Source organism: Saimiri boliviensis, chromosome 9 (assembly GCF_048565385.1).
Source record: "Saimiri boliviensis isolate mSaiBol1 chromosome 9, mSaiBol1.pri, whole genome shotgun sequence".
NCBI lineage: Eukaryota > Metazoa > Chordata > Mammalia > Primates > Cebidae > Saimiri > Saimiri boliviensis.
Window position 1 is genome coordinate 126571974 of NC_133457.1, and position 24886 is coordinate 126596859.

Consider the following 24886-nt stretch of genomic DNA (forward strand, 5'->3'; position numbering starts at 1 on the left):
CTTCGTCGGCAGCCGTTGCCAAGGCGACAAGGCATGGCACGTAGCTGGTACCCACCCCAGATTCGGGGGCAGTGCCGGGGTGGGGTCAGGAAGGACCCACAGAGCCCTGGCACCCACCCCTGAGCAGAGCGGCAGGGGGGTACCTGGACCGTAGGCGTCGGCTGGGGCTCCCCACAGGTCCTGACACACAGCCTGGCTCCGTGCCCAGCACAAGAGGCCATGGTGGGGATCTGGCTCCCCACATCCAGTCACAGCCTCAGCACCGAGCAGTGGGGGCCCCTCCTGGGAACCGAGACCCAAGTCCGAAGAGGAGAAGTCAGGCAGTGAGGAACCCGTCAGGCAGGAAGGGACCCGCGGCAGGGACCAAAGCGTCACCGGGACAGAGGGGTGCCCAGCGACGGCCAGGCCGCAGTCCTGTCTCCCGCCCTCGCCGCCAGGACCCGCAGGCCCTGAGACGCAGAAGGGCATCCGAGCACGTTCCTGCACACTCGGGGTCCCCACCTCCAGGGAGACTCCTCTGCTTCCGGGTCTCCCCCGCCTTCCTCCTCCAATCCGGTTGAAGGGGTTATTTCTTTTCCGGGAAAGCATGACACAGCCGCCACCACCCCGCTCCTGACTCACTTCACAGGCTTGGGGAAGAAGCTTCGGTGTAGGACGGGTCAGGGTCCCGGGGTCAGCCCCGCGGCCCCGCCCTCCACCCTGTGATCCTCCCGCGGCCCCGCCCTCCACCCTGTGATCCTCCCGTGGCCCCGCCCCCTCACTCTGTGATCCTCCCGCGGCCCCGTCCCCTCACTGTGATCCTCCCGCGGCCCCGCCCCCTCACTCTGTGATCCTCCCGCGGCCCCGCCCCCTCTGTGATCCTCCCGCGGCCCCGCCCCCTCACTGTGATCCTCCCGCGGCCCCGCCCCCTCTGTGATCCTCCCGCGGCCCCGCCCCCTCACTGTGATCCTCCCGCGGCCCCGCCCCCTCACTCTGTGATCCTCCGCGGCCCCGCCCCCTCACTCTGTGATCCTCCCGCGGCCCCGCCCCCTCACTGTGATCCTCCCGCGGCCCCGCCCCCTCACTCTGTGATCCTCCCGCGGCCCCGCCCCCTCACTGTGATCCTCCCGCGGCCCCGCCCCCTCACTCTGTGATCCTCCCGCGGCCCCACCCCCTCACTGTGATCCTCCCGCGGCCCCGCCCCCTCACTGTGATCCTCCCGCGGCCCCGCCCCCTCACTCTGTGATCCTCCCGCGGCCCCGCCCCCTCATTGTGATCCTCCCGCGGCCCCGCCCCCTCACTGTGATCCTCCCGCGGCCCCGCCCCCTCACTCTGTGGTCCTGGATCCTCCCGTCGGGCCCTTCCCAGCGGCTGACTCCGAGTCGGCCGAGGCTGTCAATCTCCTCTCGCGTATTTAGTGAAATGAAAACGCACAGGTGAAGGACGGGCAGGCAGGGAGGAGGGAACGCGTCGCCACCTCCTACCACCCTCAGCCGCTGCCCCTGCCTCAGAGCCGGCGTTCCGTTGGGTCAGGAGGGGCCCCGGCATCAGGACCCCACTCCCAGTCCCACGGGCTAAGCTGCTCAGCTCACGCACTGCCCGCCAGGAGGGAAGCGACCCTACGGTCAGGAAGACGCTCATGTGCCCATTTCACAGACTGGAAAGCAGAGGCTCTAAGGAGAGGCCCATTCAGGGTCTGGCCGGAGCAGGCGCCCCGCCTTGCACACCGCTCCCACTGCAGGGGGTCCTGGGGGTCCCATGCAGCCTCCTTCAGAAATTCCGTGTCCAGAATAACGTCCCCGCTGCTGAGGCTGCACAGCCTCCCCGGGGCTGGGGCCTGGGAATACAGCAAGGCCGGGGCCGAGCAGGAAGCCAGCGGGAGGCCGCAGCAGGCGCCAGGTCCAGGACTGCGCGGGTCTCCCTGGGGGCCCTGCTCGCTTCGTCCATCAGCCGGCCGCCTCGGCTGCAACGTGGAATCTAATTTCACCGTCTAATGAACTGCCCTGCTTCCAGGACGCACGCCACCTCCCACCTCGGAAGCGACGGGCTCCGGCACCGCTGGTGGCGTCTACATGTGAACCAGGCGTGACCCAGGGGTGATCGATCGCTGCAGACCGCCGGGGCTGGAGGGGCACCGGCCACACTCGGTGCACAACTGCCCACAGAGACCCCCACACGGAACTGTCTCTTGTCCGGCACTCTGTCGCTTGCACCTGCCAGGCCGGGTCCACCCTCACTCGCAGCTTCCGGCAGCACCCACCTGAGCCTAAGGCCACGGGGCAGGGGTGCGAGGAGCCCAGGTGGGCCTCAGGACTGAGCCCCCAGACACTGGGTGCTCAACTGGACCCTGACAGGCCACAGGTCAGGAGGCCTCAGAAAGCCCAGCTGCTGGCCTGGCGCTCACAGCTCCCAACGGCCTGGGCCTGTCCATGCCCACCCGGCACCTCCAGCCCTCCCTGCAACACCCTGGGCAGGGAAGTGCTCTCAGGGGGCCCTCCATGCCTCCAGTGACCCCGGCCCAGGATGGCTGCTTCCCTCAGCCAGCTGTGGCTCCCTCAGGAACAGTAGTGGAGGAGCAGGAGGCGGGGGTTCCTAACCACTCCCACAGCGGATGCCCAAGGCTCACAGGGACCCCAGCCCCCCAAACAGCACACCCCAGCCCTGCCGCAGCAACCACAGGTCCTTCCAGGGCCTTCACCGCACCCCAGAAAGAGGGGGCATCTGCAGTGCACCCAGGGCTTGGGGAGCTGCAGCTGTGGGCAGACTCCCAGGCCCTAGCAGGAAACTCGCTGGCTCAGCACACAGTGAAATCAGCTCCCGGCACGGCCTCGTGACTGAGCAGCGCCTGCTCACGGTCCCTGGAGACGGAAGCTCCGCAGGACTCACTTGTTCTCCGTTAGCCGCCTGTCCCACCCAGATCACACGTGCTGGACAGAGACCCGCGCCAAAGTGCCCAGCTGGCCCCAGGCAGAGGCCCCGGCCTCCCTCCCCATCCCATATACCCCACCCATCCCCACCCCAGGCAGAGGCCCCGGCCTCCCTCCCCATCCCATATACCCCACCCATCCCCACCCCAGGCAGAGGCCCCGGCCTCCCTCCCCATCCCATATACCCCACCCATCCCCACCCCAGGCAGAGGCCCCGGCCCCCCTCCCCATCGGCATCACCCGTCCCCCTGACCTCCCTGGACTCAGCCCCTGGCCTGGGGTCCCCGGGACTTGGCTCTTCCTTCCAGCATGCCCCAACTGCCCACTCTCCACTGCCCCATTCCAGCCAAAGGCATCCCCACTCAGCCCATAGAGGAGTATCCCTGTCCCAGCCACACCCCACTTTGATCCCAGAAGCAGGTGGAGAAGCTGGGTGGGAGTGGCAGCCAGCCTAGGTGAGCCCCAGGCCCCGAGCACAGACCCGGCCCGGCCTGGCCCTGGAGGCCGCTGCAGTCCCCCGTGGTGGACCCCGTGCGACCCACTCACCCGGCTCCCCTCCTGCCTCAGGCAAGCGCCCTCCCTGCCCCTGGATCTTTACACACGCACGTCCTGCTGCCTGGAATCCTCTCCCGCCCGCCTCCCCATTCCCCAGGCTTCATTCTCAGGTCACCCTCTCTGAGAAGCTGCCCGACCCTCCCTCACCCAGAGGCCCCCAACTCTCTCTCCAGGGGCCTGAGCCCCACAGGGCTGTACCCACAGGGCAGGGGTCTGCTCACCCTCCCAGAGGGAGGCCCCACATCCTCTCCTCACACTGGCTCCAAGTGCACAGCCCAGAACCTGCATGGAGGGGTCACCCCACATCCAGGTTGGCAGCAGTTAGACCTGCCCTGGCCAAGCTGAGCCCGCTCGAGAGCCCAGGCCGGCGGCTGGGCCGGGGCCCACACCCAGGCATGACGGAACCACCTTCCGTACAGCAGGAAGAGCAGGGCGAGGGCCCGGGAGGGGGCCTGTGTGGGTTGGGGGCGCAGAGATGAGAAGGGGCACGCCCCACCCAGGGCACTGAACGCACGTGGCGCAGGCCTCGTCCCAAGAGGAATGATGGTGTGTCAGAGACGCTCAGGCCTGTCCACGGCAGCCTCACGGCAGACGCAACCCAACGTCCAGCCGGTGAGTGAGTGGACAACAGGCCCACCTGTCCGGCCACAGGGAGGATGAGGCAGTGACTCTCGATCCCACGCAGGGACGGACCCAAGGGCAGGCCCAGCCCGGAGCACCGGACACAAAAGGGCACGGACGCCACCCCACCCACGAGAAACGTCGGGCACGGCGGCCACACCTGTACTCCCAGCGCTCGGCGAGGCTCGAGACCAGCCTGGGTGACAGTGAGACCCCACCTTTACAAATACTTTGTTTACACTGGCCAGATGTGGCAGGCATCTGCAGTCCCATCTACTCGGGAGGCAGAGGCCTGGGGATCCCCGAGTCCAGGGCCGGGGCTGCAGTGAGCTGTGACTGCGACGCTGCCCTCCAGCCTGGGCCAAAAGAGACCCTGTCTCAAAGATAAATAAAATAGGATGAAACAGGCAAGTCGCAGAGACAGGAAGGAGACCAGCGGCTGTGGGGGTCACGTGTCCGCGTGGGGTGACAAGTTTTCAAACAGGGCTGGTGGTGGCAGACCGTCACGAAATCCTCCGCTCTAAACGCCTGTGAACTACTCACTTTAAAGTACTATCTGTATGTTGGGAGAATTTAACTTCTATTTTTAAAAGAGAAAATAAACAGAGCGTGTCGTCAAGGTCTGGGACAGCTGCACCCTGCAGCACCGTTCGCAGCGGCAAAGTCCCATGCACGAGGGCAACCTGCCTGTCCATCGGTGGCTCTGGGCCCAAGGCACCCACCTGTGCCTCAGTTTCTCTCTGGAACAGGGCGGGTCTGGGCAGGGGGTGCCGACGCTTACCACACCTCGTCCCCTCCAGACCCCGAGTCGATGATGCTGCAGCCCCCGCAGGAAAGCTGCAGTGTGGACGGATACGTTTACACCCCAGGGAGCAGACAGCGCCCGGGGCCCCTGTGAGCTGCGGTATCGCCCCTCCCTCTGTGGCTGAAGCTTGGCTCTGGCCCTGGCCAGTGTCCCCCTTCCGGCCCAGCCTACTCCTCCTCAGACCTGTGACCCGGAGCTGCCATGCATGCCCCCGTCCCTGGCACCTCCTGGGGGGACCTGCTCAGCCTGGCCTGCGCTCCCGACACTGCAGGTCCCACCCTGGCCCTGCCCAGGCCCTTGGCAGCTTCCAAAAGCAAAGGCCTCAAGAGGTAGAAACGCCCCCGGGGAGCCGGGGTGTGGAGGGGCTCCCTCCTCAACAAGGGGACTCCTCCTGAGCAACCCCATGCTCCCTTCATGGGCTCAAGCTGCCCGTCGGCCCCACCCAAAACCTTTCAGATGCTGAGGGCATCTCAACAGAGACCCTCCTGCCGAGGCCCCCGGGGGACAGCACTGCCTAACCCCCTTCCAAGCAGGCCAGTGCCCTCAGCTGGTCCACGGCTCACGGCTCCAGTCCCTGGCCCCCACAAACGTCCTGATGATGCCCTCTCTCGGCCTCCACTTGCACACCTCTTGTGACGGAGGGTTCACCCCACAGAAAGAACCTCGTTCCAACATGAGCCCCTCCTGGCCCAGCCTGGGTCCCCCCTCTCCCGTCACCAGCCTTCCTGGTGAGGCAGCACAGGGGTCAGGGCTGCCTCAGCGGGTCCTGGTTACCTACTCACATTCAGGCAGACCCAGGGCCTGCAGCACGGCCTGGACGGGACACATTTGGATCCCCAAGTCATGCGGACACGTCCCCAGGACAGACGTGGCATCGACATCCATGTGGGGACGCCCACCACACGGCGACTCTGTGGCTACCCGTGTCCACAGGCGGCCGGACAGGCGTGGCAGCAGCCCCCGATCAGACAGCGACCACCCAGCTCGAGGGGCTCATCTCGCCCGTGAGAAGTCCGGACAAGACGCCGTCAACACTGCAAGGATGGCTCCGCTTGAATATTGCTCTGTTCGGAACTGCACGGGCGGGCACAGGCGGGCACGGGCGCCTGGGAAGAAATCAGGAAGGGCAGACGTCCCTCCCTGCTTCCCACATGTCCCCGTCTGCTGCAGTGGGTGTGCTTATCTTTGTAAAGAGAAGAAAATAACCCATGACCAAGTGTTTATTTAAGAAACGAAGGGCAGCAGGGGCCTCCAGACCCCCTCACCCTGACACACATGGTCCTGTCGGCCCACCGCTCAGGCGAGGCCCCCCACTTCTGTCACGTGATCTCAGCTCAGCTCTTGGCTAATTAAACAGCACCCGTGGGAGGGGATGGTCTCGGAGAAGCTGGCTCAGCTCTAATTGCAGAGGAGAGAAGCCGGCCGGGGACCCCGTCCCAGCAGCGCCTTGCAGTCATTCCTCAGGCAGGCATCTCCCAAACACCAGCCCTTCCCCGAAGCCACCCGGAGGTGAGCCAAGCCCCCGACTCTGTGGCCGGGGCAGATGCCAGGAATCACCAAGAGAGCTCTGGCCCACGAGGAGCCACAGCTGCAGCTCCTGGTCAGGACCACGGCCAGCACCCTGGGAGGCCCTTCTCTTCCCCACTCCCGCCACACCCCTTCCCCCCCATTCCCAAGAGTGGTCCCAGTGCCCAGCCAGGTAGGAGGCCAGAGATAGCACCTACCCCAGGCAGCAGGGCATCTGCTCCCACATCAGCCACATGAGCAGCAAGTGGCCAAGAGTGGGGCCCAGAGCCTCCCTTCTCTGCACCCACCTTCTGTCTCCAGCCTGGATGGGTTTCCACAAAAATGTAACTTTTCAATGACAGGAAAAGTGAGCATTAATTTCTCTGCACATTTGGTCCAAGGAGAAGCACCCTTTGAGATGAGAACATTTTTACAGCAACCAGACGGCTTCTAGGAATTCACCCTGCACATGTGTAGAGGCATCCACGGAGCCCCCTGCAGCACCATTCGCAGCGGCAAAGTCCCAGCACCTGCTTCAGGGCCCATCAGTGCGAACTGGTCAGAGAAGTCGTGAGCAGGGCAGAGGAGGCACGGCCACACGCACACGGCAGGACATGGAGCGGTCCACACGTGTGAGGAGTCAGTGAACACAGACACACAGTGCTGCACTGAGGCACGCATGCGGAGAACGGCCCCAGGAGAGGCACCGTGGCGGACCCGGGCAGAGAACTGCCCTAGGAGAGGCGCCGTGCAGACAGGGCGGAGACACGGCCACAAGTAGGAAGCAAATCACCCTGGCTGGATGTCATTTTATACAGTCCAGGGTTCCAAGGATATCTTTTCTGTGTGTGTGTGTGTGTGTGTGTGCGCGCGCGCGCGCGTGTGTGCCTGGGTGTGTCATGTGAATCTGATCTATTCTGGAAGAACAGATAAGAAGGGGGTCATCTCCCAGCTGTCAGGAGGCTCGAGCTAGCCCAGGACTTCCCAGCTGCAGTGAGCTATGGGCACTCAGCTACGGGCACAGCACGGCACTCAGCCTGGGCCACAGAGTGAGGCATGCCTGCTCTCAGAGTAAATAAATAACACAATTCAGACATCAGGCCCTGCCTGGCACCATCCGGTCTGCAAAAGGGACTCCAGGCCACCTCCTGCTCCAACCTGGGGCAACGCTCTGCAATGCCCCTAACCACCCTCCTCCAGGGAAGCGACCCCAGCCGGCTGATCGCTACTGCCCTTCCCCTGGCCTCAGTCTCCACGATGGACAAACTTGAAAGTCCAGGCACATGCCCTCTGCACCCTGAGCCCCAGCTCAGAGCCCTGCACCCGCACACAGGGCCAGAAACACATTAAGCAGGCACTCGAAGCCTCCACCCACAGCCCCTCGGAGCAGGGACCCCAACCTCTCATCCCTGCCCGAAGCTTCTCCCCACCTCCTCCCAGGACGGGGAGCCAGGGAGAACCTGGCTTCTGCTCCCACTCACCCTTCCCTTGTGTTTTCCAAGCCTAAACAGAAAAGCAAACTGGAAAGTTCTCAGGTCTTCAGCTCAGGTCAAGGCTAAGGGCTCCGGGGGAAGGAGCGGAACTAGAGAAGGCCTGAGGACGAGGCGGGGGGCAGGCAGAGGCAGGCAGACGCCTCCACGTCCAGCTACCGAGGAAGATTCCAGAAGGAGGCTCCCTGCAGGCCGGGCAGCCTGGAGCCCAGCACGTCCCGCCCCCCCAGGAGCTTTCCCCCCCAACACTGAGATGATTCAGGGGTCGGAGACTCTGAATGCTGAGCCAGCTCTCCACAGGACTGTGCATCCACAGAATTATTCCCGCTAATCCAAAAAAATTAAAGACCTAATTTTATTCAAGCTGGGCAGGCAGTGGAGCCTAATGACAGTTCTGGAGCACGTCTGGAAAACATCCTCATCCCAAAGCCAGGCGGCCATGTTCCAAACCCCCCCTTCCCCTGCAAGAGGTCACCCACACCCCCTGCCCAGGGCTGGCTGTGCTGCTGGCACTGGGAGCTCCGGGCAGCTAGTGTCCCGGGAGAAGCCTTCCCGGAGGCCCGCCTCTCCACCCGAGCAGACGCCTCCTGGGGCGGAGGGGGCTCCAAGTGCCCAAGGCCTCACCCACCCCAGCCCCTCACCGGGCACGGGGTCTGTGGTTTAGAAGGGACGTGAAGCTCCGTGGAGAGCTCTTGTCACCCGTCCTGGACCACACGCTGTCCTGAGGATCGGTGAGCCACACCCCGACGCACGGCAGCCCGCACCCAAGGGCGAGGGCCCCTTTCAAGACCGAGGCCTCCAGCGGGGGGCCCAGGAGCACAGCACAGGCCCACTGCCAACAGGAGCAAGCGCCTGCACTCTGGCCCCACGCAGGAACGGCCCTGGGCCCGCACTCCACACTCCGGCTCCACTCTCCACAGGAAAGGGCTTCCAGAACCAGCCGCTCAGTGCCCGGGGCCGGGGCCCGCTGACTTAGGAACCAGGGGCACACTGACCAGCATTCAAACTTGCCCGCCGACCAGCCAAGCCCTGCGCAGGGAGCCGTCCCCATGGCTCTGAGGGGGCTCCCCTGCCCTTCCCAGGGCGCCTCCCCAACACGCCCCAGCCTCTCCATGGGCTGCGGATGCCCATGACCCCAGAACACTCAACAGGACGACTCAGAGCGGCTCACAGAGAAAGAGAAGCCACACAAACTCCCCAGGCACGTCACTTCAGAAGTGCTGACCCCACAGCTCTCACTGGGAAACCTCTGGCTGGGCCCCCAGAAGCAACAGACGCGGGTTTGGGGCTGAGGCCGTCCCAGCAGCTCTCTGGCCTGCCAGACCTCAGCGCGCTCCCATCAGGGCAGCAAGAGCCAGGGCTCCTCACCCCATTTCCTCCCAAATGAATTAAAAGTGTGACCCATCCCAGCTTCAGACAACAAAAACTCTAACCCTCCATGTCCCAGACTCCAGGCCGACCCACTTGCTAGGCAGCCTCCCGAGCCGCTCCCTCCTCCAGCTGTTGGAGGGGTGCTGCCCACCACACACAGGAGGCCGCGCCTCCTCCGCCGACCACGTGCACGGCCTCCCTCAGCGAGGCGCCGCTGGCGACCCCCGGGCTGCCAGGGTTGTGGAAGACAGAGCGGAGCTCCAGCCCTGCAGAGGCACACGGCCGGGCCACAGGCACCCAGGTTCCAGCAGGGCGGCCGTAGCCCCACACTTCCCGCTAAAGGCGGCCTCCCTGCTGCACCCGCGTTAGGGCTGACGCGTCCTGGGGGTTCTCTGGCGCAGCCCACGTGGAAACCAGAAACTTGCCCCGCTGCTCCTCCTCCTACACGGCCTCCGCGGCTCTCGGTGAAACCTGCCCTCACTGCTGTGTCTCAAGCCACAGATCGTCCCTGTCTTCCAAGCCTCAACGCTCAGGATGCTGAGAACATGCCAGAAGCCAGGACAGGAGGAAGGACACCCCCGAACACTGGGCACACGCAGGGCAGGCACCTTCGCTGCCCAGCCAGTCCCACATGACGAGCAGGCAGGCTCCCGACGCTGGAGCGTCAACCCAGGACCTTGCCCTGAACCGCAGCTCAGACCTCCCCGTCACCGCCCAGCCGCCGGCCGGCGGCGCTGAGGATCGGACCCAGTCTCAGACAGACGGACTGGCCGGCAGCCTCCCTCCTGGCCTCCATGCTCCGCCAGGGTGAGGCCTCCATTCTGAACACACCTCGAGGCCACGGCGACAGCTGAGCTCTGTGGACGTCATGCCAGGCGTCGTGTGGAGTGCCTGGCGATCACGCGAGGCAGACGCAGAACGGCTGCCCCCACCGTGCAGACGAGGAAACTCGGGTCTGGGACCACAGCCAGAGCCCCAGCCCGAGCCCCAGCCCTGCCCCCCTGAGCCTCACGCCCCCAACCCCTGCTTGTGACAAACGCAGGACCCTGGGAACAGTCTTCACAGGTCACAGCCACACAGGGGCACGTCTCACAGGACGGAGGCAGAGGGGAGTGGGGCCACATCCACAGACACGCACACGGAGCAGTTCTCTGACTCAGCACTGCCCGAGGTCCCGCCTGGGCTCTGTCTGTGACGCTGAGATGTCAGGTACAATGTCACTCCTACAGGGCTGAGGCTGGCCCGGCTCCGGCGTCTGTGGAATGTCATTTCCTACAGGGCTGAGGCTGGCCCGGCTCCTGCATCTGTGGAATGTCATTTCCTACAGGGCTGAGGCTGGCCCGGCTCCTGCGTCTGTGGAATGTCATTTCCTACAGGGCTGAGGCTGGCCCGGCTCCGGCGTCTGTGGAATGTCATTTCCTACAGGGCTGAGGCTGGCCCGGCTCCTGCGTCTGTGGAATGTCATTTCCTACAGGGCTGAGGCTGGCCCGGCTCCTGTGTCTGTGGAATGTCATTTCCTACAGGGCTGAGGCTGGCCCGGCTCCGGCGTCTGTGGAATGTCACTCCTACAGGGCTGAGGCTGGCCCGGCTCCTGTGTCTGTGGAATGTCATTTCCTACAGGGCTGAGGCTGGCCCGGCTCCTGCGTCTGTGGAATGTCATTTCCTACAGGGCTGAGGCTGGCCCGGCTCCGGCGTCTGTGGAATGTCACTCCTACAGGGCTGAGGCTGGCCCGGCTCCTGTGTCTGTGGAATGTCATTTCCTACAGGGCTGAGGCTGGCCCGGCTCCTGCGTCTGTGGAATGTCATTTCCTACAGGGCTGAGGCTGGCCCGGCTCCTGCGTCTGTGGAATGTCATTTCCTACAGGGCTGAGGCTGGCCCGTGCTCTTGGGAACAGCTACCAGACAGTCTCGCCGAGTGCACACAGAGGGCATGGGCGTGTCAGGAGCACAGGGAGTAACGGAGATCCATCAATTCGTTCGTTTATTGATCAAAAGCCTATCTGCAGACACTCCCCCGACCGCACTCAGCCTGTGCTCAGAAGTGACCACAGTTCAACACACTCCAAGATCCAAGCCTTTACAAATCTGGAGGCAGGCCTCCCGTGTGGTCGGCACTGGGGAGGCCGAGAATCCCCGGCAGTGCCCACGTCCTGGCTACCGGGGCCTCTGTACAGGCCACATCTCTGCAGAGATTGGCTTGCAGCGATTTCTAATAAATGAGGTTTTCCCTGCTGTGACCTGTGGGATGATCAGGAGCTTCCTGCTAACCCACTAGTGTTCCCATCCTCTTCCAGACACAGAACGTGCACCGTGACTGACTCCACCGTGTACCTAGGGAGAGTCATTTACAATATTTTATCACTCCCTGGAGATGTGGAGCGGCTCATGCCTGTAATCCCAGCAGTTTGAAAGGCTGAGACGGGCGGATCACAAGGTCAGGACTTCAAGACCAGCCTGGCCAATGGGACAAAACCCTGTCTGTACTAAAAAATACAAAAATTACCAGGGTGTGGTGGTGCACGCTTGTATTCCCAGCTACTCTGGAGGCTGAGGCAGGAGAATCCCTTGACCCAGGAGAATCCCTTGACCCAGGACACAGGTAGCAGTGAGCTGAGATCTCACCACTGCACTCCAGCCTGGGCAGCACAGTGAGATACCATCTCCAAAAATAAAAAATAAAATGAAATATTTTATCACTCCACAGTAACTTCAATTTAAATTATTTGGTGAGGGACAGAAATCCTGACAGGGGGCCCAAGACCTCCTGCCACGCCGAGGGAAGCCCGAGGAGCCACAGAAATCAGGTTTCCCTGGAAGCCACCGCTCTCTGAGGCATTTTCACCATAGGATTTCCTACCTGGGAGCTGCAGGAAGAAGGGGAATGTGGCCTTTCAAACACTTGAGTCTGTCTCCGCACAAAATGTTCCGTCAGCAAAGACCGGACCCTGGTCCCGTCCGGGTCCCCCTCTGTGCTGGATACGGCCTAAAGCAGCCCTACCAAGAAGAGAGCGGCCGCACCCACCCCCGCCCCCTGCCTGGCACTGCCCACCCCAGCCGGCCCTCCCAGGGCTCGAACCTGCTTCAGAGCTGAAGGAGTAGGAGGCGCCTAGCCACCTGTGCCCAGCACCACCCGAGTTATCCAGGCTGTGTGGGGGAATCGCCTGGGCCCCAACAGCAGGCGACCTGAACTAGACCCTCCAGCCCCGGGACCCCCTGCAGTGAAATGAGAGACAGCCCAGGGCCACAGGCCCCTGACACCCGGATCCCATCTGAGGCCTGGCCCAAAAGCCAAGACAGCAGAGCCAGCCCCACAGACAGGCCTCCGGTGTCAGAGTGCCCATCCAGCCTCTTCCCAACACACTTTCACCCTGGCCACTCAACGTGGCTTGGCTGCTGTCAAGATCAAGCAGTCTCCACCCCCAAGCTCTCATCTCAGCCGGGACCGCCCCCTTTCAGTTACGCAGGACGACTCTGGAGCTTCCTCCAGCTTCCGCAGCCTCTGTTTCCCCATCCATAGAGATGGGGCCGCGTGACCCTCTGGCGGGCTCGAGTTGAGCAGTCACTGAGGCCGGCAGCCAGCGGGAGCGGAGCGGAGCCCCCTTTCGCACGCCCAGCGACCCATGCGGAGAGCCTGGACAAGGAGTTTCAACTCCGTGATGCAGCAGTGCCCGGGCCCGTCCCAGCTGTGAGCAGTTGGGCAGCAGGAGAGAGAGGCTTGAGCCCGGGGCTCAGGCTCTGAAGGGCCCCCACGGAGCTCCAGCCCAGGGTCCCCCGCGGCAGCCCCGGGGGCATGTCATCTGCTGCATCTGGGCGGCTTCTGCCGGTCACACTCCATTTGGGAGTGCCTGGGAGAGCCGGGCCGGCATCCACCCCACCAGGCGGAGAGCAGGTCTTGGATGCCCTTCTGGCTCAGGGAAGCCCCGTCTCCAGAGCCTCTGGGAAAGCTCCCAGGCAGCGTGAGCAGAGGTCACAGCTCCCCACAGAGGAGCCTCGGTGGAGAAAGCCTCTCCCCAGTCCGGGGGCAGCGGGGCCTGGCCTGATGCCCACCAAGCCCTGGGGTCATGGGGCAGCAGCCACGCCCTCTCCACCCCAGGCAGTGGCCACCCCAGGTCCAGCAGGGACGCCCAGAAAGGCTTTCACAACTTGACCTCTACAAAGCCAGGCACTGGTGACAAAAGGCAAAAGGCAGGTGTGGCCCTGGGGACCTGTGTCCAGCCAAAGCTGAGTGAGCAGCCAGGGAGCCCAGCCATCCCCCACCCCCCATCCCCCGCCACCCCAACTCAGCTCCATATCCATTTAACTGATGAATAAACAGACAAATCACGGCCAATGTGTAACACAAGCCAGTCCACACCCGGCCGGCAGAGGACACCAGGCCAACAGGCCTCCCAAGTTGGGGGGGCTGCACCCCAAGGATACCCTGGGCCACAGGGACAGCAGAGAACTCCATGCCAGGGGTGTGGGGGCCGGGCGGTGAGCTGCGCCAGCAGTGCTGAGCCTGGACTGTCCCTTCCACAGAGGGCACCAGGCCGGCCTGGAAGAGGGGGACAACCCCAGCAGCCGGTCTTCACAGAGCCCAGAGCGAGGAGCAGCTGTGCCGATACTACGGACGGAAAACTGACGTATGCAGAGGCTCTGCGACCAGCCCCAAGTGTCCAACCCGAGGCAGGACCAGAGACCCTGCTCTCTGGCCCTGACCTCAGAAAGTCCAGCCAGTGGGGCTGCTCCCTGAGTCCAAGCCACCCTGGCCGGGGAGCTGGGGGCTCAGGGAGGTTCAGGGAGCCCCGTGCTCAGAGCAAAGGAGCTGAGAGGCCTGGTGCAGGCGGGAGGGCGGGCTGCTCGGATGCTAAGGTCTCCCCAGAATCCCCACATGCTGCTGCTCTACAGAGGGGCGTTCCCAACCCAGGGCCCTCGGGAGACGGCTCAGACCCCACATGCAAGGGCTCCCCATGCTTTGCCCCAGTTCTGGACATGGTCACTCTCAGGAGGCAGAAATCGGAAGGAGGAACAGAGGGACAGAGGGGCTGACCAACGCAGGCCCAGGCAGGGGCGGCCAGGCAGAGAGCTGCTGGCCTGGCAGGAGCCTCAGGAGATGCTGCTGGCCAGGAACAGCCACGGCCAGGGGTCCTGGACTCAAAGCACAACGAACCCCTGGCGGCACCACAGGTCAGACGCAGAGCGGGCGCCGAGGCCCAGGCCACCTGGGCAAGAGGGCCGTGGGCTGGGCTCCGTCCCATCCTCCTCACGGAAGTAACCTTGGGCTGGGACCTGACTGACCAGCACCAGTCCACCAAGACCCCGATGGCCTCAGCCAGGTGAGGGCTGAAAGGAGAGGCCGTTTCGAGAACGTGGAGGCTCATCCAGGACGCAGGGCATGGACCCTGGACTGGAAAGGCCAGACACACACTGGGGGCGGCAGGGGCTGATGCCCTCTCGGAACCCAGGAACTCGGAGAAGCCTCTGCCTGGGGAGTCCCAGGCCCACCTCGGAGGCTGCATGCCCAGCGGCCCCCAGGAGAGACCCCCTGCAAGTGGCCTGGCTTTTTCCTCTGGGACCATCCCCTACCCCAAAATCCTCCCAGATCACACTCCACGGAGGGTCTGCTGAGGGCACACTCAAGGCCGCACGCACGCTGGGGCACACTCGCGGGGCACACGCCCCACTCGGCCAGGTGGGTCCCCGGCCAGCGCATCGCCGCTCAGCTCTTCATTCCCATCCCAAAATGCCTCTCACACAAAATGGCCGGTCCCAGAGCTCGGCGGGCCCGCGTGGAGCTCGGATGCGAGAGCAGCTAGCGCCCTGGCGCGGGGAGGCCGCGCGCGCCCACGGAACACGCCGAGCACCCGTGTGCGCACGAGCGCAGGCTCGGCCGCCCCCCAGCAGCCCGGCCCGAGGCAGCCGTGCCGAGTCCCCCAGGGAGCGGGATCAGCCCCTCCAGGGCCAGGGCCGGGGGTCTCGGCTCTGCCGCAGCCCCTCCCCCGGCCTCGCTCCGCCAAGGACGGGGTCCTGAGCCCAGATGGGCACGGGGGTGGCCGGCGGCTGCAGAGGGGTCGGAGCCGCGCCGCGAGCGGAAGCTGCGGGGGCTGCGCGGGGCCGGGGAGGGGCCTCGGCGGCGGCGGGGCCCGACAGGCGGCTGCGCTCGGCCGGGGCTGGGGTGGGGGGGGTGGGGGGGTGGGGGTCATGTGAGGGCCCCTCCCCCACTTCGGCAACCCAGAAGCTCCCCTCAGCCTGAGGGACAGAAGCTGGGGGGATGGCGGAGGAGAGCCCAGACCCTCCCCGCCACCCCCGCCTGGTGGGGCGGCCCCAGCCCCGAGGGTCCCCCAGGGTCCCCGAGAGTCCTCGAAAGCCCGGACCCAGCGCCCGCCACCCTCCCTCCCGGCCGGTCCTTTGTTCGGCGCCGCGGCCGCGGGGAGGGGCCTCCCTGGTGAGGAGGGGGCTGGGGCGCCCGCACTTCTCCGTCCCGCGGGGGAGGGGCGCGAGACCCGGCCCGGAGCCCCGCACGCCGACCTGAACTGCCCCGGACCCCGGAACCCCCTCCTGCCTGCGCGCTCCAAAACGGCTCTCCAAAATCTCTCCCGTCTCCGCCCGGCACTTCGGCGGGGGGCGCCGTCCCGGACCCGGACCCAGACCCCACGCGCAGTGACGCGCCGCACGCGCTCCGACCCACGCGCTGGGGGTGCAGCCGCTGCCGGGGGCGTCGGGGGGAGACGGCGGGGGGGAGCGGGGGGGACGGCGGGGGGGAGCGGGGGGGGGACGGCGGGGGGGAGCGGGGGTGGGGACGGCGGGGTTGCCGAGGGGGGCCCGCCGCGCCCCGCGCCCCCGCCGGCCACTCACACGTAGGCGTGGTAGATGAACGCCCAGCCGCGCGGCCGCTCCAGCACGTTGTAGAGGAAATTCTGCAGCTTGCGGTAGAAGGCGTTGCGCTTCGGGGGCTTCCCGGCGCCCGCGCCGCCCGCGCGGGGCTTGCTCAGGATGCTGCCGCGCTTGGGGGCCTCGGAGCCGGCGATCAGCAGCGCGCCGTCCCGAGTGGAGTCGGGCGCGCCGGGGTCCAGCCCCACGAAGCCCACCTTCAGCTTCTTCTCCCCGCTCGGGCCGGGGTACACGCCGCCGTTGCGCGACTTCTGCACCATGGTGCCGGGCGGCGCCTCGGCCGGGCGCGGGCTCAGCGGGGGCGGCGCTCGGGGGGCGGCGGGGGCCCCAGCCCAGGGCCCGGGGCCGGGAGCCGCATGGCCGAGGCGGCGGCGTTCCTGCCGGGCTCGGGCCGCGCGCGGAGACGCTGCGGCCACCTCGCTCCGCGCGCACCTCGCCGCCTGGCCCGCGGCCGCGCGGCTCCGCCCGCCGCCTCGCCCCGCCCCGCCCCGCGTTAACCCCCGCGATGCCACGGGGGCGGGGAGGGGAGCGGAGGGGAAGGGAGAGAGGAGGGGAGGGGAAGAGAGAGGAAGCGGGGAAGGGTAGGCCCGACCCCCGTTTCGCAACGCCGCCGGTGGGGGAAGGGGGTGGGAGCGGGGACGGCAGGACCAGAACCTATGGGCTGAGCCTGCCCACCCCCCACCCCTGCCGTGTGCACACTGAGCCCGCGGTTACCTTAGAGTCTCACAAGACCAACCAAGCGGACCTTCCCGGTGGCCCCAGTGCTCTGTGGGGTCCCAGTGGGGTCCTGGGCTAGAGTCTTCTCAGCTGGACCCTGGGAGTGGACACCTCCGGAAAGGGGTGGCGGTATGGGACCTCCCCAAGCCTCTGTTAGGGTTCAGCCCACGGAGACCTCATGCTCTTGGCTCAGGGTTGCTCAGGCAGTGGGATCCCCTAGACCCCAGGGTGTGGACAAGGAGGGTCTGCGGAGGCTGGAGGTGTCTGGAAGGAAAGCAGCCCGGGCAAAGGGGGCATCCGCAGAGGCCCCAAGGCGAGAAGAGGAGAAAGGGCCGCGGGAGAGTCACCCCTAGAGGGACTTGAAGCCCCTCAAGGGGCCTGGACTTTGTTCTGCAGACCCCAGAAGTGGCTCGCGGCAGTGTCAGGGACTGGAGAGTGGCCCCAGGGCAGCAGAGAGGCCAGTGGGGAGCCGAGTGCCACACCTCAGGACAAAGAAGTCAGATCTGTCCCCGCACAGATGGGACGCTGTTTCCTTGAAGGCAAGTGGGCGGACGTGGCCTGCCCACGGCCAGGAGCCCTGTGTCCTGGAAGGGGTCCCTCTGGAGCTGCTGCTGGGAGTTGAAGGGACCCCTGAGGCTCCGTGCTATCTGCCCCCCGGGTGCCCCACCACTGAGCCTTCCCCTGCACACCCAGGAGCCCAGCCTGTTCACAGGTTCGCCTGGCACCATGAATTCTACCCAGAGAAAGTCCCTCTGCTGACTGGCTGGCACTGTCCTCGCAGGTGACTTCCTCATAACCCACACTGACCCTGGCGCGGGGCCAGCCCTTGGGTGGTGTTTGCCCTTTAGTCTCCAGAGCTGTGACTCTGGGGCCTGTGTTGTTGTTGCTGTTGTTGTTGTGACTTGGCTGAAAACATAAGGATCGATGCAGGCCAAGTGCTAACCTGTGAATTATCCAGGATGCTGGGGGTCAGCGGCAGCTTACACAAGCTTGTGCACACGCCACACACACACACACACACACACACACACACACACACACATCCAGGGCCCGCTGCAGACCCCGCCTCCCTGCCTCCCTGCCCACGAGTTGGCTGTGATTACCAGCTTCAAGTGGGCTTGCCCCAAGTGGCTGCGGTTTCTCTCCATCGTGAAGGCAGGAGGCACCAGCCTGTTCCGTTCAGGGGAGGGAGAGGACCGCTCCGTGCAGAAGAAAGAAGGTACCGCGGCGTCTGCGTGCACACGCCGGCGGGTGCTGCTGCCTTTCCCACTCACCAGAAGATCCAGGGGAGCAGCCGTAGCTCCAAATGTAACACGGCAGGGCTGGGGCACCTCATCCTGTGGGTGGAAGCCCCAGACCCCGGGTGCCCCTCGGCAGTGCCTGGACTGCACACGGCCCCTCGTGAGGAAGCAGGCATCTCAGGTTTGAGTCAGAGCCAAGCGGGACCCAAGATCAGGGCTGATCCACAGAGGTTGAAGGAAAAGCAGTACCAGCTCCCGTTTCAGCAGATGCCCCAGAACCGAGACTCTAGCAAGGATAACGGCTCTCTGCTGTTCCAGGACATTGGGGGAGACAAACCTGCTCGTCTCATTTTTCAGAAAAAAAAGGGGAACACCCTGCTGAGGCCTCGGGGAGCCATCGGCTGCCTTCACAGCCTCCTGGGGGTGGCTGAGAGCCCCCGTAGAGGCCAGGCTGGAGGGGCCGGCTCGGGATGCCGATGGAGCTGTGCACCCAGCAGCTTGTGGTTCTCTCATGTACAAACAGTGTTGGCTCCAGCAGCTTTGCCACACCTTGGAAGGTTCTGGAAAGTGAATCCTGCATCAAGGCTTGAAAATCTCTGCTTCCTCCTTTGTTTAGGATGTCCTTTCAAAGAGCTAGCTCATTAATCATTTATGTTTTTAATTTTGTATCTTGCACACCCACGGGCTATATTGTCAGCAATCTGGTTACCAGCATGCCTGCCCCCCGTCCCCTCCTCTGCGCCCAGGCAAAGCCAGTGGTGAAAATGCCCAGTTGGGGTAAATTTCATGCAAACAGGAGGAATTCCATTTACTTAAAAACAGATGGGAAAATCGTTCAGGCTCAAGCAGTTTTTGCCAAGATTGCATCGACAGGATTCCAGAGAGGATGAGCAGAATTCAGACGTTCATGGTGCCAGCTCCAGCAGGGGAGACAGTCAGTCTTCGCCCAGGCGGCCAGGGTGCCGTGGATTCCACGAGGGTGCTGTCCCTTCAGCACCTCCAGCACCATCCTCTCCACAGGAACCTGAAAGCCCGGCCCCTTCTCTGGTCTCCTCCAGGCAAGTAACCTCGAGGCCTGCTGGATCTCCCACATCACTGGACTGCACTGAGCAGCCGGGGACATGAAGATTGCGCCGCCAGAACTGGCTGCTCCCGTGGGATCAAAGGCCAGCTCATCTGCCCCCAGAGTCCTCCCCAGCAGAAAGCTAACCCCAGGGCTGGGACCACCCGCTGCCCTGGCTCCCCCCGGGCTTCTCCCACCATCCTCCCTGGAGCCTGGCACAGAGAGGGGCCGGAAGCCAATGCCTGAAGCACATCTGGGAGAAGCCACAGATAGCCCTGCCCATGTGGTGTGGCCGCGGGGCAGGTTCGGAGCCTCCGGAACCCCCTCCTCGGCTCTCCTGCAGGTGCAGGACCCCAGGCTCACAGGCTCAGCACGAGAACGGCAGGACCAAAAGTGACAGACAGAGGCCAGGCCAGGCGGCTCATGCCTGTCAGCCCAGAGCTTTAGGAGGCCAAGGCGGGCAGATGGTTTGAGCCCAGGAGTTCAAGACCAGCCTGGACAACATAGAAACCCTGTCTCTACAAAACTGCAAAAATTATCCAGGTTTGGTGGCCTGCCTGTGGTCCTAGCTACCCAGGAGGCTGAGGCGGGAAGATCGCTTGAATCTGGGAGGTCCAGGCTGCAGCCAGTCACGATAGCACCATTGCACTCCAGCTTAGGAAACAGAGTGAGACCCTGTCCCACAGAAAAGAAAAAAAAAGAAAACTAAAATTTAACCAGGCGCACTGGTGGGTACCTGCTGTCTCAGCTATTTGGGAGGCTGAGGCAGGAGGGTCACTTGAGCCCAGGAGTGGAAGCTACAGTGAGCTCTGATCACACCCCTGCACTCCAGCCTGGGCAGCAGAGCAAGACCTTGTCTCAAAAAAAAAGAAAGAAAGAAAGAAAAATTAATTAATTAATTAATTAATTAAAAACAAAAATGAGGGCTGTGCATGGTGGCTCCCGCCTGTAATCCCAGCACGTTGGGAGATTGAACTGGGTGGATCCTCTGAGGTTAGGAGTTCGAGGCCAGCCTGGCCACCATGGTGAAACCCCATCTCTACCAAAAACACAAAAATTAGGTGTGGTGGCTCACCCATAATCCCAGCTACTTGGGAGGCTGCGGCAGGAGAATCACTTGAACCTGGGAGGAAGAGGCTGCAGTGAGCCAAAATTTCACCACTGCAGTCCAACCTGGGCGGCAAGAGCAAGACTCCGTCTCAAAAACAAACAAACAAACAACCCCGAGGAACCCAGCCCAGGCATCAGGGCTGCTTCTGGCCGCTCCTGTGGGGCCGTCAGCCTCGGGCGGCTCAGTTCCCGCAGGTTGTGGCCCCCTCGAGAACAGCCAAGATTTTATGCTCTGTTGACTGTGTGCTGCCATCCGTGGGACCTGTGCCCGGCGTTCCGAGGGCCTCGGCACCCGTGACAACGGCTGGCGCGGACGCTGGAAAGCTGGAAAGCAGGGCCTTCTGGGCCACCACCCCGTCCCGTCCCCCCCCCCGCCCCGTGGAAAGGGCGGGAGCTGCTTCCCAGTCACGGCGCCGTCAGAAAGACAGATGACCCGACAGAGGCCCAGAGGAAGCTCCGTCGGCCAAGAAACAGGATTTAATTTGGGGAAATGAGGAAATGAGGACAGACAGGTTCTCAATCACCTCACCTGGGCCAGAGCGACTGCGGCTTCAGTCCTGTAATTTGGGCGACAGGAAATGCCTCCCCAGACGGAGAGGTCCGGCCCCCCCAGGAATCTCCATTATTAGGAAGAGGAAGGGCTCTATTATCCAGCGTGCAAGGGACTAAGGAGAAGATTTAAGATAGGAAAGCATTGATGGTTTTTAATATCTTACACTGAAGTCAATAAAAATTTAATTTATAGGTTTTTTTAAAGGACCGGGGCTCTCAACAAGCTTCCCTAGCCCCTGGCAAGCCGGCTAATTGCATGAGGGAGTTGACTTGTACTTCCCAGCCACCAATAATGCCGTCAGCTGCGGAGCCCATGGTCACCTGTGCCGGCGGGAGCAGGCAGGGCAGCCACGGTGGCTCCGGAGGCATCCGGAAGGGGCGGAAGTCAGCCTGGAGCTCTGGGGCCTCTCTGGTAGTCCCACATCCCCAAACCCCATGTGTGGTCATGGCTGGTCCCCGGTGTCACAGAGGGCCTCCCACACGCCCCTCCATCGCCTTCAGGCAAATGGAGAAGCTGTGACAATGGTCCTGTTCTGTGGCAGATACCTCGAGAGGTTCGCAGGCCCCGCTCACTCGGGGGGGAGGCCCAGGCCCCGCTGTGGACCCGACATCCAGACTCCTGGCACCTCGACGCTACCCAAACAGTCGTCTCCTCATCGAGGCCTCCTCGCTCCTGAGACCTGGCCCTGCCACAGGCTCCGGGACCGCCGGCCCCTCTGTCCCTGTCCTCCCAGCCTGGGCACATGGCCACCCCCACAGCCCTGAGCAGCCACGGAGTCCTTGCGTTTGCCATCTCCTCTGCCCACCGAGAGGGCAGGCGCTGTGTCCTCTCAGGGAGGCCCTGGCGCGGGGACCCCTCAGCACCCTCTCTGAAGCTGGTCCTCATCCAGTCGGAAGCCCCTTGCTGCCCCACTGCACTTGAGTACACGTGGGGGCGGCCACAGACACTCCTGGCCCCACCCAGCCCAAGGAAGGTGCATCTCAACTTCTGTCACATGACAGATGGTCACTTTGACTGGGCTGGACGTCACAGGAGCCTCCAGCCAGATGTGGCCTCAGTCACTGGCCCGGGGCTTGTGTGGCTCAGGGCTGCTGGGAGACCCCAGGAGGACTGCCTGGCTGGGGCTCGGGGCTGGTGGACTGGTCAGACGTCCTGCCACGAACAGGCTGCTGGCATCTGTGCCCTGGCTGCCCGCCCACTGGTGGCCCACGATCACCAGGGCATTGCTGGACCAGATGTCCAGTAGGCTTTGGGCAGAGCCGTCAGTCTGGGCAGGGCCCGTGGGCTGTCCCCGCCCTGACCAGCCCGCATCCAGGACAAGGTCACCTAACACCACACCAGGTGGGTGGTTCAGAAGGCCTGGATTCTCCCGGCAGCACAGCAGGGGCTGCAGAAAGCTGGAGTCTGGCCAGTCCCGAGGCTCTGCGGCAGCCCGATGCCCACCTCCACTGGCAAACACCAGGGCGCCACCCTAACCCAATAGGCTCTGCCTCAGCTGCAGGTGTGGGCTGCAGGCCATGTCCCCGAGGCAGCCACCATGGGCCTGCCCGAGCTGAGTGGCTTTCAGCAGACCAGGTGACAACTCAGGACTGCATGGACTGAGTGTACCCCCAGAATCTGCAAGCTGAAACCTCACTCCAGTGTGATGGCATGAGCAAGGGGGCCTTTGGGGCGACTGGGTCGGGAGGGTGGAGCCCTCTGGACGGGACCAGTGCCCTCAGGGGAAGAGACACTGCGCTGGGCCCCTTTCTCTGCTCATGCCACACAGGGACATGGGACAGCATCGTCTGCACCCAGGAAGCTCGATCTTGCCCTCTGGCCTCCAGCGCTGTGAGGAGCACGTTTCTGTTGTTTGAACCTCTGAGTTGAAGGTACTTTGCTGGGGTTGCCCAAGTGAGACAGAGCCTCATGCTCCTCACTGACAAGTGGAGAGAATCAGCCCCCACCCCGTGGGGTGCCACGGGAGGGTGGGCGCGGGGGCCAGGCAGCAGGAGCCTGGCTCCGAGGGGGCTGGGAGGAGGCCGGAAGGTAGCAGGTGAAGCAGTCGCAGCTCGGACGCGCCCCCTCCTGGGCTGCTCACAGACCCGCCCACCAGTTGCAGCTGAAGAGAGCATGACGCGTCCATCCCTGCGGCTCGGACCGGCTGGCCCCGTCCCTGGAGACCAGGCTTTTGCTTAATCACACTTCCTGGCATCCCACCTACAGAGATGAGCTCCATTTAGGTCAATTGTTCTCACCCAAGGGAGCATCTAGTGAGTCTGGAGACTGCTGAGGGGCAGATGCTGCTGGCATCCAGGGGGTGGAGGCCGGGGCTTGGCTGGGGGGCGCCGAGCACCTGCAGGCACAGGGCAGACCCCTCAGAGCACAGCATCATCCAGCCCAAATGCCAGCCACGCTGAAGTTTAGCAAAACACGGTTCAGGCCCGGCACTGTGCCTCACATCTGTAATCCCAGCACTTTGGGAGGCCGAGGTGGGAGGATCACGTCAGGAGTTCGAGACCCGCCTGGCCAACATGGTAAAACCCAGTCTCTGCAGAAAAGTACAAAAATTAGCGTGGTGGCATTCACCTGTAATCCCAGCTACTCAGGAGGCTGAGGCAGGAGAATCACTTGAACTCAGGAGGTGGAGGTTGCAGGGAGCTGAGATTGCACCACTGCACTCCAGCCTGGGCAACAGAGTGAGACTCCATCTCAAAAAAAAAAAAAAAAAAAAAAAACCCATGTTTTAACAATATCGTTTTTTAAAATGCAAATAGGCCAGGCGTGGACACCTGTAATCCCAGCACTTTGGGAGCCAGAGGCAGATGGATCACCTGAGATCAGGAGTTCGAGACCAGCCTGGCCAACGTGGCAAAACACCATCTCTACTAAAAATATAAAAATTCGCCGGGCATGGTGGTGGGCACCTATTATCCCAGCTACTCAGGAGGCTGAGGCAGGAGGATGGCTTGAACCCTGGGGGTGGAGGTTGCAGTGAGCCGAGATCATCACCATTGCACTCCAGCCTGGGCAAAAGAGCTAAACTCTGCCTCAAGAAAAAGCAAATGGCTCTGGTATGTTAGCCATCCACACTTTAGCATGAAACAGCATAAATAAATGGACTTTCTCCCAAAAGCTCCTGAATACACAAGCCAGGGGATGAGAATCCTCACGGGAAAGGACTCAGGAGTCCAGGCACTACGTGGGGAGCGAGGTTGGGCCGGGCAGCCTTGGAGGTTGGCAGAGGAACCCTGGGCGTTCTGCATTGCTGGTGCCCACTTTCACATCACCGCCAGACGCCGGAGCCACTGCTGTGTCCCACTGTCCGTGAGCCGAGTGTGTGTGGCTCTGGGCAGCGGCGGGATCTCCCCACACCTCCCCCTCTTTACCTGTGAAGTGGGGAGCGGACCATGGCTGGAGGATTGCGACGATGGAGGAATGGGGCAAGGTTTGTCAGCGTGGAGAGTGGCCGCCGGCTGGGGGAGGCATCATGTGGGCGGGAAGGTGACGATGCTGAGTCAGCTCCCGCTGCCCCACAGGCACCAAGCTTGTGCCGCCAGCCTCACGCCCGAGACGAAGGCTGGGTGAAGGGCAGGGGAAGGTGATAACGGCTGCTAAAGTACCAGAAACCCCACACTTGGCCGCCCAGGACCACTGCCCAGCCTCTGGGGAGGGGGCGGGGCCGCAGGGACCCTTTTATACTTAAAGGCTCCGCCACACACCCTGAAGGGGAAAAGGTTTGGGGAGACTGGGAAACGCAGAGGGAGATCTTACAGCCCTCACCGCGGATTTCGCCCTCCCCCACGCAGCGGAGCCCTGGAACCCCACAACTGGCAGCTGGCTTGGCTTGACCTGGCAGTGGTTGGCAGGCTCCTCATAGCCAGAGCTGGGGCCGAGCTGCCAGCCCCTCCCCATGGCGGGCTGTGTGGCAGAGCCTGGGGCCACCCCCGCCCCTCACCCACTCATACACAGGTTCAGGGAGAAGGGCAGGGCTGCGGGCGTTGGTTCCTGCCCCGTCAACCCCTCAGGCTGGTCCTAGTCCCTGCAGCGGCACCACAGGCTCTTAGGAACCGCTGCCCTCCAGCAGGAGGCCGAGGTG

General features: G+C 63.7%; 1 protein-coding gene across 12 annotated transcripts in view; it reads right to left on the reverse strand.

The window, feature by feature from the left end:
* KCNQ2 (potassium voltage-gated channel subfamily Q member 2) overlaps positions 1 to 16578 on the reverse strand; it is a 70182-nt gene extending 53604 nt beyond the window's left edge. For 11 of the 12 annotated variants that reach the window (XM_074406769.1, XM_039479508.2, XM_039479502.2 and 8 more), the window contains exon 1: positions 16089 to 16578. In XM_074406769.1, the coding sequence (XP_074262870.1) occupies positions 16089 to 16384 (296 nt within the window). In that variant the 5' untranslated portion in view covers positions 16385 to 16578. Of the gene's footprint in view, positions 1 to 5669; positions 5964 to 16088 lie in introns of those variants that run through there. The other variant, XM_074406770.1, reaches the window with a different exon arrangement.
* Between the last annotated feature and the right edge of the window lie 8308 nt (positions 16579 to 24886).